Below are 14675 nucleotides of genomic sequence, written 5' to 3' on the forward strand. Positions count from 1 at the left end.
TGGCTGTAGTGTCACAGTTTACACTCTCCTGACAGTTGCAACCGTGCCTCGGTTTGAAGCCTAATGTGTAAGGCAACACCGCTGACAGTGTGGCACTCCCCCAGCGGGGCGTCAGGTTAGATCCTGTACTTGGGGTCTTGTGGTATTTGAAGCCAAAAACCTTCCCTGGGCTGAGCCAAGACAGGACTTCATAGAAATCATAGAATCCGACAGTGCAGAAGGAGGCCATTCGGCCCATCGAGTCTGCACCGACCACAATCCCACCCAGGCCCTATCCCCACATATTTACCCGCTAATCCCACTAACCTACGCATCTCATGGACAATTTGTAACCTGGCCAATCAACCTAACCCGCACATCTTTGGACTGGGGCGTGAAGGGAAAGTATTTGCTGCCTGGGATTTTTTTTTGAAAGAATTGTCCTTATTTACAAAGTGTCTGAGTAGCTGCCACCTCTGGGCACTGATTCAGGGCTGGGCTCCCTCTGGTGGTGGGGAGGATGTCACTCCGGGAAAGCCGCTGCTCGGCCATCTCCCTCTGGCTCGGGGTGGCGGAGCTGTCACTCTGGGATAGCGGCTGCTCGGCCATCTCCCGCAGGCGGGGTCGCCGGGCGCCGGATGGAGCTCGGGGACGAGAGCTCCGGCTCCCGGGATAAAGCGGCCGCCAAGTCCGCCCGCCTCGACATGAGCCACGGCTTCGTCCACCACATCCGCCGCAACCAGATCGCCAGGTGGGTGTCCCGCCGCAGGCTGTCCGGCCCCAAGCGGGAGGGAGAGACCGGAAACGGCTGGGCTGATTGACGGCCGGCCTGACCAATCAGAATGCGGGCCGTCCTCACTGGGGCGGCACCTTCTCTGATTGACAGCTCTGACAGCCAATGGGGAAAGAGAGGCCGTGGCCCAGTTGCCCAATCAACGATGAGAAGGGGTGGGTGTCCTGATTGGTTCGATCAGATGATTGGCAGCCCGATTAACCTATCGGATGCGCTATCGCCAGCCTGGGGCGGCACTTGTTCTGATTGACAGCGCGGCCAGCCAATGGGAAAAGCATCCCGCCTTGCCCAGTGGACCAATCGGAGCAGGGTAGGGGCGGTGGGTTTCGGTCAATGATTGACAGTGTGGCCAGCCAATGGGAAAGTGAACGCCCCTTGTCTTGCTGACCAATGGCAGTTGAGCGGGGGTGGGTTTTCCGGTCAATGATTGACAGCCGGGATGAGTGACAGCGCGGCCAGCCAATGGGAAAAGAGATACCCCTGTGCCTGCTGCCCAATGGGAGCTGGACGGGGGCGGGAGTTCCGGCCATTGATTGACAGCTTCCTCCTGTTCTCCCCTGAGGGATGTGTGTGTGTGATGGAGATGTGAATGTGTTGTAGAGGTGACTGCACCCACAGGCTCAGGGACAGAGTCCAGCCACACTGGACTGCAAACCCTTCAATAAACCCAAAACACTCACATTACAACACACTTTCTGCACCAATCAAAGATGCAATGCAAGAATTACATCCTTTTTCATTTGATTTATTATTGTCACATGTATTAAATTCTATTTATTAGTGTCACAAGCAAGGCTTACATTAACACCGCAATGAAGTTACTGTGGAAACCCCCTAGTCGCCACACTCCGGCGCCTGTTCGGGTTACACTGAGGGAGAATTTAGCCCCTAACCAGCACGTCTTTCAGACTGTAGGAGGAAGCCAGAGCACCCGGAGGAAACCCATGAAGACACGGGGAGAATGTGCAAACTCCACACAGACAATGACCCAAGCCGGGAATCGAACCCGGATCCCTGCTATGCGGCAGCTGTGCTGACCCACTGTGCCACCGAGCCGTCAGGATACAGTGAAAAGTATTGTTTCTTGCGCACTATACAGACAAATCATACCGTTCATAGAGAAGGAAAGGAGAAGGTGCAGAATGTAGTGTTACAGTCACGGCTAGGGGGTGTAGAGAAAGATCAATTCTTGACCATTTCCATTTCATCCTTGTTGATGAAGACGGGGGCATGTTCTCCATACGCTTCCTGAAGTCCATGACTCTCCTTCATTTTACTGACCAAGAAAAATGTTTTGCTGTGCCCCCCATTGCATCTTGTGCCAATCTCCCGCTCGGCTAATGATTTCTCCAACAATTTAGATTTGCTAATAACTGTGGAAGGTGGAAGCAGGTTCAGTGATGCCATTCGGGGTGGGAGGTGGCAGCGGGCTTGAAATGTTTGACCAGCGAGGGGGATGGGGGGGGGGGGGGGGGGGATGGTCAGAAGTTGGTTAAGGAGAGGTTGAAAGCGGTTTTCCATTGAAGAGTAGTGATTTGATAGAAGTGTTAAAAATCATGGGGAGGCGCTCTGGACAGAGATAGGGGCAAACTGTCCGCATTGCTGGAAGGATCGAGAAGCCTAGCTATGACTGTAACACTACATTCTGCACTCTCACGTTTCCTTCTTGATGAACGGTATGCTCTGTATAGCGTGCAAGAAACAATACTTTTCACTGTATCCCAGTACATGTGACAATAATAAATCAAACAATACTTTTCACTGTATCCCAATACATGTGACAATAATAAATCAAACAATACTTTTCACTGTATCCCAGTACATGTGACAATAATAAATCAAACAATACTTTTCACTGTATCCCAGTACATGTAACAATAATAAATCAAACAATACTTTTCACTGTATCCCAGTACATGTGACAATAATGAATCAAATCAAAAGCAGAGGGCACTTTTTCAAGCTCTGGGTAAATTGCTCCGTCCCTAATTGCCCTTGTGAGGTGAGCTGCCACCAAGAACCCGCTACAACCCATGTGGTTTGATACAAATGAGTGGCTCACTCGGCCATTTCAGAGTCAACCCCATTGCTTGTGGGCTCTGGAGTCACATGTAGGCCAGACCAGGTAAAGACGGCAGATTTCCTTCCCTAAAGGGCATGATTTGATTTGATTTATTATTGTCACATGTACTGGAATACGGTGAGAAGTATTGTTTCTTGCGCGCTATATAGACAAAGCATACCGTTCATAGAGAAGGAAAGGAGAGGGTGCAGAATGTATTGTTACAGTCATAGCTAGGGTGTAGAGAAAGATCAATTTAATGCAAGGTAGGTCCATTCAAAAGTCTGACAGCAGCAGGGAAGAAGCTGTTCTTGAGTCGGTTGGTACGTGACCTCAGACTTTTGTATCTTTTTCCCGATGGAAGAAGGTGGAAGAGAATGTCTGGGGTGCATGGGGTCCTTGATTATGCTGGCTGCTTTGCTGAGGCAATGGGAAGTGTAGACAGAGTCAATGGATGGGAGGCTGGTTTGCGTGATGGACTGGGCTACATTCACGACCTTTTGTAGTGTCTTGCTGTCTTGGGCAGAGCAGGAGCCCATACCAAGTTGTGATACAACCAGAAAGGATGCTTTCTATGGTGAATCTGTAAAAGTTGGTGAGAGTCATAACTGACATGCCAAATTTCCTTAGACTTCTGAGAAAGTAGAGGACCAGATGGGTTTTTCCGAAAATCGACAATGGTTTCATAGTCATAGTCGACTTGTATTTGGTTCTCCAGTAGTCCCCCACACTCCAAAGATGTGCAGGTAGGGTGGATTGGCCATGCTAAAATTGCCCCATGGGGGATTAGCAGGGTGAATACGCGGGGTTACGGATTAAATTCCACCAGCTGCCATGGTGGGATTTGAACCCGTGTCCCCAGAGCATCAGCCTGGGATCCTGACATTAGCGTTATGACTCCACCTTACCAAATTAGAAGGGGGAGAGAAATGTTCATAGAATCAAAGAATCCTACAGTGCAGAAGGAGGCCATTCGGCCCATCAAGCCTGCAACGACCGCAATCCCATCCAGGCCTTATCCCCGTAACCCCACATATAGAACATAGAACATTACAGCGCAGTACAGGCCCTTCTGCCCTCGATGTCTCGCCGACCTGTGAAACCAATCTCAAGCCCATCTAACCTACACTATTCCAATATCATCCATATTTACCCCACTAATCCCTCTAACCTACGTATCCCTACCGAGAGGCAATTTAACATGGCCAATGCGCCTCAGCCTCACATCTTTGGACTGTGGGAGGAAACTGGAGCACCCGGAGGAAACCCATGCAGACACGGGAAGAAGGTGCAGACTCCACACAGACAGTGACCCGAGCCGCGAATTGAACCTGAGTCCCTGGCGCTGTGAGGCAGCAGTGCTAACCACTGAGCCACCATGCTGCCCCAATTTCCTCAATGCCTCAGTTCCAGAGCTCCAGACACCACTGAAGCAATCGAAACTGCCCCTTTTGGTAACATTACTCGCTGGTGGTGAAGGCAGGAAGAAAATTGAAAGCGAAATGTCACTGCGTTCACCAGATAAAGACAGACCGCCACGCTCACTTGGAGCTGGCTCACTGGCCCCAATCGGAAGCCGACACATTTAGGCTCCACTACAGAAACCTGAGCACCCAATCCAGGGCGACATCTCTGTGCAGCATTGAGGGGGTTCCGCACTGCCATAGATACCAAATTTCAGACAAGTGAAGGCCCCTCGTCTTTCCTGTGAGGCGGATACAAAACTGCCCATTGTGCCACCCAGTGATGTTTGTGGGACCTGGCTGTGTGCTAATTGGTTATCGTGTTTGTCCAAGTTACATCAATAATGACACATAGAAACTAGAAGCAGGAGGAGGCCATTCGGCCCCTCGAGCCTGCTCCGCCATTCATTTTGGCTGATCATCAAATCCAATATCCTGATCCTCCCCTTCCCCCCATATCCCTCGATTCCTTTCGCCCCAAGAGCTATATCTAATTCCTTCTTGAAATCACACAACGTTTTGGCCTCAACTACTTTATGTGGGAGTGAATTCCACACATTCACCGCCCTCTAGGTGAAGAAATTTCTCCTCACCTCAGTTCTAAAAGGTTTACCCCTTATCCGCAAAATATGACCCCTAGTTCTGGACTCCCCCCACCATCGGGAACATTCTTTCTGAATCCACCCTGTCTAACCCTTGTTGAAGTGGAAACTTTCCTGTTTCTTGACTGTGATAGAAAAACTCAACAAAATTCATTTCGACGAAATAACTCGTCTTTATTTACTAAAGACTGCATGCAGTTTTGGATGAAAACTTGAGTTCAGAGAGCAGTTGGTACAACTTGCTAATTCCTCCTCAAGTCCGCAATTACACAAAGAATCAGTTCAGTATTTATACATAATCATTATCAGTTTGCGTGACCAGAGCATATTCAGGAATTCGATCAGCAATAGAATCGTGAGCAATGTCATTAATCATGTCACAACCTGCTGACCTCCTGGAACTCTTTGTCTCATCATTCATACCCTTATCTTGTCTTTTGATGTAACAGAAGAAGGTCGGTGACTCCGTCATCCCTGACCTTATCTTGTTTTATTTACTCAGTCTTAAAGTTATGCGGAGTCAGTCTTGCTTATATTGTACCAAATAGCTGACCAATTTTCCCATCATGCTATTCCTTAGTTCGTACAACTTCACATCCTGTTAGAATTTTATAAGTTTCTATGAGACCCCCTCTCACTCTTCTAAACTCCAGTGAATATAATCCTAACTGACTTAGTCTCTCCTCATATGACAGACCTGCCATCCCAGGAATCAGCCTGGTAAACCTTCGCTGCGCTCCCTCTATAGCAAGGACATCCTTCCTCAGATAAGGAGACCAAAACTGCACACAATACTCCAGGTGTGGCCTCACCAACGCCCTATACAATTGCAGCAAAACATCCCTATCCCTATACTCAAATCCTCTCGCTATGAGGCCAACATACCATTTGCCTTCTTTACTGCCTGCTGTACCTGCGCGCTTACTTTCAAAGGACTTTGAGACATCATGAGGCACTATATGAGCCCACAAAACTCTTTAATGTTTAATTTACAGCAAAGTGCAGCAAAACACGGCAGCCATTTTGAACAGGGGGCAATCCCTTCAGCAGCAGCGAGATGAATTATTCATCACTCTGTGTTTGGCTTGAGGAAGGGAAGGAATGTTGGCCCGAGCTCCAGAATGAGCTGTTCTTCCTTCAAAAGTGCGAGGAGACCTTTGACATCCTCCGTTCAGTTGGATGGTGCCTTGATTCTCCCCTCAGAACTCGAGTGAAGTACTGAACCCAAGGTTGTGTGCCTGATTTCTGGGGGCGGGATTTCCTCCTGCAGGCTTCAGGGAGGGGGGAGGGGAGAGGGGGTGTTAAACCCTTCCCTCAATGTATTGGGGACAGCCACTCACCTCCGATTCGCCCTGCGTTGGCCAGAGGGCGGGTTCGCCGTCCAGTAGATGTCAGGTGACTCTGGTGGGTTGGTAAGAGCACGGGTCAGTAAGAGGGCGGCACGGTGGCACGGTGGTTCGCACTGCTGCCTCACAGCGCCAGGGGCCCGGGTTCAATCCCAGCCTCGGGTCACTGTCTGTGTGGAGTTTGCACGTTCTCCCCGTGTCTGCGTGGGTTTCCTCCAGGTGCTCCGGTTTCCTCCCACAGTCTGAAAGACGTGCTGGTTAAGTGCCAAATTCTCCCTCAGTGTAACCCGAACAGGCACCAGAGTGTGGCAACTGGGGGATTTTCACAGTAACTTCATTGCAGTGTTAATGTAAGCCTTACTTGTGATGAATAAATAAATAAACTTTAAGGACCAGAAGCTGGCCTTTCAGGTGAGAAGAGCGAGCGAGAGAGGGACCCGGGTTCGATTCCGGCCTTGGTTCATCCGGATATCGAATTTGATGATCAGCCATGATCAAAATGAATGGCAGAGCAGGCTCAAAGGGCCGAATGGCCTCCTCCTGCTTCTAGTTTCTACGTTAAGCATCCAGATGTGGTTCCCTGGACTTTGCAGCCTTGTACCCATTTCAATGTTCCAGAATACGGGCAACAGTCCCTGCTATTATTACCCCAGCGTTATGGGCAGATTCCACTCCCAGAGAGGGTCCCGTCCAAAATAACGAAGGAGGATGTGATAGCATTGGAGAGGGTACAGAGGAGATTCACCAGCCTGGGAGGGAGCATTTCAGCTATAAGGAGAGGCTGGATAGACTTGGATTGTTTACTCCGGAGCAGAGAAGGCTGAGGGGGGACATGATTGAGGTGTATAAGATTATGATGGGTATAGACAGGGTGAGTAGGGAGCAGTTGTTCCCCTTGGTTGAGGGGTCAGTCACGAGGGGGCAGAGTTTTAGGGCGAGGGGCAGGAGATTCAGAGGGGATTTTTCACTCAGAGGGTGGTGGGAATCTGGAATGCGCTGCCTGGGAAGGTAGTGGAGGCTGGAAACCTTACGTCCTATTAAGTTGACCTTTCTCTACACCCGAGCTATGACTGTAACACTGCATTCTGCACCCTCTCCTTTCCTTCTCCCCTATGTACTCTATGAACGGTATGCTTTGTATAGTATGCAGGAAACAATACTTTTCACTGTATACTAATTCACGTGGGTGGCACAGTGGTTAGCACTGCTGCCTCAAAGCACCAGGGACCCGGGTTCAATTCCGGCCTTGGGTCACTGTGTATGTGGAGTCTGCAGGTTCTCCCCATGTCTGCGTGGGTTTTCTCCGGGTGCTCCGGTTTCCTCCCACAGTCCAGAGATGTGCGGGTTAGGTGGATTGGCCATGCTAAATTGCCCCCTAGAATCATAGAATCCCTACAGTACAGAAAGAGGCCATTCGGCCCATCGAGTCTGCACCGACCACAATCCCACCCAGGCCCTACCCCCATATCCCTCTAACCTACGCATCTCAGGACACTAAGGGCAATTTTAGCATGGCCAATCAACCGAGCCCACACATCTTTGGACTGTGGGAGGAAACCGGAACACCCGGAGGAAACCCACGCAGACACGGGGAGAATGTGCAAACTCCACACAGACAGTGACCCAGGCCGGGAATCGAACCCAGGTCCCTGGAGCTGTGAAGCGGCAGCGCTAACCACTGCGCTACCGTGCCGCCCTAGTGTCTAAAGATGTGCAGGTTAGGTGTATTAGCCGTGCTAAATTGCCCCTTAGTGTCCAAAGATGTGCGGGTTAGGTGGATTGGAAATGCTAAATTACCCCTTAGTGTCTAAAGATGTGCAGGTTAGGTGTATTAGCCGTGCTAAATTGCCCCTTAGTGTCCAAAGATGTGCGGGTTAGGTGGATTGGAAATGCTAAATTGCCCCTTAGTGTCCAAAGATGTGTGGGTTAGGTGGATTGGCCATGCTAAATTGCCCCTTAGTGTCCAAAGATGTGTGGGTTAGGGGGATTGGCCATGCTAAATTGCCCCTTAGTGTCAGGGGGAGTAACTCGGGTAAATGCATGGGGTTATGGGGATAGATCCTGGGTGGGATTGTGGTCGGTGCAGACTCGTGACAATAAATCAAATCAAATCAAACCTTTGAAAAATATTTGGATGAGCGCCTGGAAAATAACATTCCAGGATATGGGACAAGTGCAGGAAACTGGGATTAGCGCCTTTAGTGGTAGATATTGTCAGTGCAGACTCGATGAGCCGAAAGGTCTTTACTGCTATGACTGTGACCCACCAGCGCGTAGAGCCTGTACTTGGCAAGGTGCTGTCCCTGCTCAGGGTGCAGGGGTCAGCAAGAATGGGGAAGGGGGCGATCGGAAAGTGTGGGGACGCTGAGCGAATAAGCAAAGAGTTTTCTGCCTGTCCCTTTTTCCTTCCAGAGATGATTACGATAAAGAGGTAAGACAGGCAAAGGAGAGACAGAAGAAGAGACAGACTCCGGCTCCCGTCCGACCTCGCAAGCCTGACCTGCAGGTTTACCACCCACGCCGCAGGAGTGAGTATAGCCTCTCGTAGAAAGACAGGAGCAGGAGGAGGCCATTCGGCCCTTCGAGCCTGCTCCGCCATTCATCACCATCACGGCTGATCGTCCAACTCAATAGCCTAATCCTGCTTTCTCCCCATAACCTTTGATCCCATTCGCCCCAAGTGCTATATCCAGCCGCCTCTCGAATACATTCAATGTTTTGGCGTCAACTACTTCCTGTGGTAGCGAATCCCACAGGCTCACCGGGTGAAGAAATGTCTCCTCATCTCCGTCCTAAATGGTCTACCCCGAATCCGTGACCCCTGGTTCTGGACTCCCCCACCATCGGGAACATCCTCCCTGCATCTACCCTGTCTAGTCCTGTTAGAATTTTATAAGTGTTTATGAGATCCCCCCTCATTCGTCTGAACTCCAGTGAAAACAATCCTAACCTAGTCAATCTCTCCTCATACATGAGTCCCGCCATCCCCGGAATCAGCCTGGTAAACCTTCGCTGCACTCCCTCGAGAGCAAGAACATCCTTCCTCAGGAAAGGAAACCAAAACTGCACACAATACTCCAGGTGTGGCCTCACCAAGGCCCTGTATAATTGTAACAACACATCCCTGCTCCTGTACTCGAAACCTCTCACAATGAAGGCCAACATGCCGTTTGCCTTCTTTACCGCCTGCTGCACCTGCATGCTTACCTTCAGTGACTGGTGCACAAGGACACCCAGGTCCCTCTGCACACTCCCCTCTCCCAATTTACAGCCATGTCCCGGGAGTGCACTTAGGTTGTAGGTGCAATGGGAAATGACAGTTGAACGATAACCTGTGTTAGGGAACAACAACAACAAGTTACATTTCTGAAGCACCGTCAACATAATAAAATGTCCCAGGACACTTCACTAGAATGCAATGTCATTGAGCCACATAAGGAGATATTGGGCCAGATGTCCCAATGTAATGGTAGGGCGTTGGGGAGAGTTACAGAACAAAGAGATCTAGGGGTACAGGTTCATAGCTCCTTGAAAGTGGAGTCACAGGTGGACAGAGTGGTGAAGAAGGCATTCGGCATGCTTGGTTTCATCGGTCAGAACATTGAATACAGGAGTTGGGACATCTTGTTGAAGTTGTACGAGACATTGGTAAGGCCACACTTGGAATGTATAGTTCCGGTAACCCTTACAGAAAGGATATTATTAAACTAGAAAGAGTGCAGAAGAGATTTACTAGGATGCTACCAGGACTTGATCGTTTGAGTTGTAGGGAGAGAACAAAGAACAATACAGCACAGGAACAGGCCCTTCGGCCCTCCAAATTCGTGCTGCTCCCTGGTCCAAACTAGACCATTCTTTTGTATCCCTCCATTCCCACTCCGTTCATGTGGCTATCTAGATAAGTCTTAAACGTTCCCAGTGTGTCCGCCTCCACCACCTTGCCTGGCAGCGCATTCCAGGCCCCCACCACCCTCTGTGTAAAATACGTCCTTCTGATATCTGTGTTAAACCTCCCCCGCCTCACCTTGAACCTATGACCCCTCGTGAACGTCACCACCGACCTGGGGAAAAGCTTCCCACCGTTCACCCTATCTATGCCTTTCATAATTTTATCCACCTCTATTAGGTCACCCCTCATCCTCCGTCTTTCCAGTGAGAACAACTCCAGTTTACCCAATCTCTCCTCATAACTAAGCCCCTCCATACCAGGCAACATCTTGGTAAACCTCCTCTGCATTCTCTCTAAAGCCTCCACGTCCTTCTGGTAGTGCGGCGACCAGAACTGGCTGGATAGACTGGGACATTTTTTCCCGAGAGCATAGGAGGCTTAGGGGTGACGTTATAGAGAGAGGTACCTATAGAGATACCTGAAGGCATGGCCTGCAATAGCGGTTCGATTAAAATCAGCGATGTTGAAGAAAACTAACACTGGGGACACAGGTTCAAATCTCATCCTGGCAGCTGGTGGAATTTAAATTCAGTTCAAATCACTTAATTCAATTCAATTAATCGGAATTAGAAATAGATTCGGTCATAACGATCGTGAATCTATCATCGGTTGTTGTCAGAAAAACCCATCTGGTTCCCTTTAGGGAAGGAAATCTGCCGTCCCTACCGGGTCTGGCCTACTTGTGACTCCAGAGCCACAGCAATGCTGATTCTTAACTCGGGCATTTAGGCGACAAACCCTGGCCTTGTCAGGGTCAGTCCATGAAAGAATAATAGCAAAAAGGCCAGAATTAGAGGGACACAGACTTCATAGAGGCTGGAGGAGATGACAGTGGTTAGCACTGCTGCCTCAGAGCTCCAGGGACCCAGGTTTGATTCCCGGCGTGGGTCACTGCCTATGCGGAGTTTGCACGCTGTCCCCGGGATTTGGAAAGAGGGGCGAGAATTGGAAAATGACAGGGATTTGAACCTGTGTCCCCAGTGTTAGTCCTCTTCAGCATCCCTGATTTTAATCGCTCCACTATTGTGGGCCATGCCTTCAGGCGTCCAGATGCCGAGCTCCGGAACCGGTTGCTCTAGTCCCCTCCAGGTTAGGTGGATTGGCCACGCTAAATTGCCCCTTAGTGTCCAAAGATGTGTAGGTTAGGTGGATTGGCCATGCTAAATTGCCCTTAGTGTCCAAAGATGTGCAGGTTAGGTGGATTGGCCATGCTAAATTGCCCCTTAGTGTCCAAAGATGTGCAGGTTAGGGAGATTGGCCATGCTAAATTGCCCCTTAGTGTCCAAAGATGTGCAGGTTAGGTGGATTGACCATGCTAAATTGCCCCTTAGTGTCCAAAGATGTGCAGGTTAGATGGATTGGCCATGCTAAATTGCCCTTAGTGTCCAAAGATATGCAGGTTAGGTGGATTGGCCATGCTAAATTGCCCCTTAGTGTCCAAAGTTGTGTAGGTTCTGTGGATTGGCCATGCTAGGTTGCCCCTTAGTGTCCAAAGATGTGTGGGTTAGGTGGATTGGCCATGCTGAATTGCCCCTTAGTGTCCAAAGATGTGCAGATTAGGTGGATTGACCATGCTAAATTGCCCCTTAGTGTCACAAAGATGTGCTGGTTAGATGGATTGACCATGCTAAATTGCCCCTTGGTATCCCAAAGATGTGCTGGTTAGGCGGATAGGTCATGGTTAATGTGTGGGGTTATAGGATAGGGCGGGGGGAGGAGAGGGCGTGGGTAAGATACTCCACCAGAGAATCAGTGCAGACTCGATGGGCTGAATGGCCTCTTCCTGCACTGTCGGGATTCTACGATGCTAAGAGTTGGGGAGGGGGCTGAGGCGGGATTTGGAAAGAGGGGTGAGAATTGGAAAATGACAGGCAGAGATCTGGAAGCTATTCCCTGAATGAGCTAATCGCGCTCTCTGGCTGAGTAAACGGATGAATTAGCGAGAGATTTTTATTCTTCTGATAAAGATCCTTCGCGATGGTCAAACAGGGGTTGTTACCTCAGTTGGATTGGCCATGTTAAATTGTCCCTTAGTGTCCAAAGATGGGTAGGTTAGGGGCATTGGCCATGCTAAATTGCCCCTTAGTGTCCAAAGATGGGTAGGTTAGGGGGATTGGCCATGCTAAATTGCCCCTTAGTGTCCAAAGATGTGCAGGTTAGGTGGATTGGCCATGCTAAATTGCTCCTTAGTGTCCAAAGATGTGCAGGTTAGGTGGATTGGCCATGCTAAATTGCCCCTTAGTGTCCAAAGATGTGTGGGTTAGGTGGATTGGCCATGCTAAATTGCCCCTTAGTGTCCAAAGATGTGTGGGTTAGGTGGATTGGCCATGCTAAATTGCTCCTTAGTGTCCAAAGATGTGCGGGTTAGGTGGATTGGCCATGCTAAATTGCCCCTTAGTGTCCAAAGATGTGTGGGTTAGGTGGATTGCCCATGCTAAATTGCCCCTTAGTGTCCAAAGATGTGCAGGTTAGGTGGATTGGCCATGCTAAATTGCCCCTTAGTGTCCAAAGATGTGTGGGTTAGGTGGATTGCCCATGCTAAATTGCCCTTTAGTGTCCAAAGATGTGCAGGTTAGGTGGATTGGCCATGCTAAATTGCCCTTAGTGTCCAAAGATGTGCAGGTTAGGTGGATTGGCCATGCTAAATTGCCCCTTAGTGTCCAAAGATGTGCAGGTTAGGTGGATTGGCCATGCTAAATTGCCCTTAGTGTCCAAAGATGTGCAGGTTAGGTGGATTGGCCATGCTAAATTGCCCCTTAGTGTCCAAAGATGTGCAGGTTAGGTGGATTGACCATGCTAAATTGCCCCTTAGTGTCCAAAGATGTGCAGGTTAGATGGATTGGCCATGCTAAATTGCCCTTAGTGTCCAAAGATATGCAGGTTAGGTGGATTGGCCATGCTAAATTGCCCCTTAGTGTCCAAAGTTGTGTAGGTTCTGTGGATTGGCCATGCTAGGTTGCCCCTTAGTGTCACAAAGATGTGCTGGTTAGATGGATTGACCATGCTAAATTGCCCCTTAGTGTCACAAAGATGTGCTGGTTAGATGGATTGACCATGCTAAATTGCCCCTTGGTATCCCAAAGATGTGCTGGTTAGGCGGATAGGTCATGGTTAATGTGTGGGGTTATAGGATAGGGCGGGGGGAGGAGAGGGCGTGGGTAAGATACTCCACCAGAGAATCAGTGCAGACTCGATGGGCTGAATGGCCTCTTCCTGCACTGTCGGGATTCTACGATGCTAAGAGTTGAGGAGGGGGCTGAGGCGGGATTTGGAAAGAGGGGTGAGAATTGGAAAATGACAGGCAGAGATCTGGAAGCTATTCCCTGAATGAGCTAATCGCGCTCTCTGGCTGAGTAAACGGATGAATTAGCGAGAGATTTTTATTCTTCTGATAAAGATCCTTCGCGATGGTCAAACAGGGGTTGTTACCTCAGTTGGATTGGCCATGTTAAATTGTCCCTAAGTGTCCAAAGATGGGTAGGTTAGGGGGATTGGCCATGCTAAATTGCCCCTTAGTGTCCAAAGATGTGCGGGTTAGGTGGATTGGCCATGCTAAATTGCTCCTTAGTGTCCAAAGATGTGCAGGTTAGGTGGATTGGCCATGCTAAATTGCCCCTTAGTGTCCAAAGATGTGTGGGTTAGGTGGATTGGCCATGCTAAATTGCCCCTTAGTGTCCAAAGATGTGTGGGTTAGGTGGATTGGCCATGCTAAATTGCCCCTTAGTGTCCAAAGATGTGCGGGTTAGGTGGATTGGCCGTGCTAAATTGCCCCTTAGTGTCCAAAGGTGTGTGGGTTAGGTGGATTGGCCATGCTAAATTGCCCCTTAGTGTCCAAAGATGTGTGGGTTAGGTGGATTGCCCATGCTAAATTGCCCTTTAGTGTCCAAAGATGTGCAGGTTAGGGGGATTGGCCATGCTAAATTGCCCCTTAGTGTCCAAAGATGTGTGGGTTAGGTGGATTGGCCATGCTAAATTGCCCCTTAGTGTCCAAAGATGTGCAGGTTAGGTGGATTGGCCATGCTAAATTGCCCCTTAGTGTCCAAAGATGTCCAGGTTAGGGGGATTGGTCATGCTAAATTGCCATTTAGTGTCCAAAGATGTGCGGGTTAGGTGGATTGGCCATGCTAAATTGTCCCTGAGTGGAGAAAGATGTGTAGGTTAGGTGGATTGGCCATGCTAAATTGCCCCTTAGTGTACAAAGATGTGTAGGTTAGGGTGATTGGCCATGCTAAATTGCCCCTTAGTGTCCAAAGATGGGCAGGTTAGGGGGGTTGGATTAGTTGTCACCTCAGTTGTTATTCATCAAGTGAGTTGGCGTTTGGGTGCAAGGGCAGTCATACCAACCGCTCTTTAACCTGGTGTTGTGAGACTTCAAACAGGGGAGGACAGTTGATGTGGATGGAAGCCTGCCTCAGTCTGGAGGCTGGTAGGGAGGACGAGGGTGCGTTTGAGAGAGTGAGGTTGAGTCTTCCCCATCCATT

At 49.5% G+C, this 14675-nt stretch overlaps 1 protein-coding gene across 1 annotated transcript in view; it reads left to right on the plus strand.

Moving 5' to 3' along the window:
• Positions 1-488: 488 nt before the first annotated feature.
• c22h2orf68 (chromosome 22 C2orf68 homolog) overlaps positions 489-14675 on the plus strand; it is a 20632-nt gene continuing 6445 nt past the window's right edge. The window contains exons 1-2 of the mRNA XM_078239305.1: positions 489-730; positions 8658-8773. Coding sequence (XP_078095431.1) covers positions 618-730; positions 8658-8773 — 229 coding nt within the window. The 5' untranslated portion in view covers positions 489-617. The remainder of the gene's footprint in view (positions 731-8657; positions 8774-14675) is intronic.

The sequence above is a fragment of the Mustelus asterias genome, chromosome 22 (assembly GCF_964213995.1).
Source record: "Mustelus asterias chromosome 22, sMusAst1.hap1.1, whole genome shotgun sequence".
In the NCBI taxonomy this organism is placed as follows: domain Eukaryota; kingdom Metazoa; phylum Chordata; class Chondrichthyes; order Carcharhiniformes; family Triakidae; genus Mustelus; species Mustelus asterias.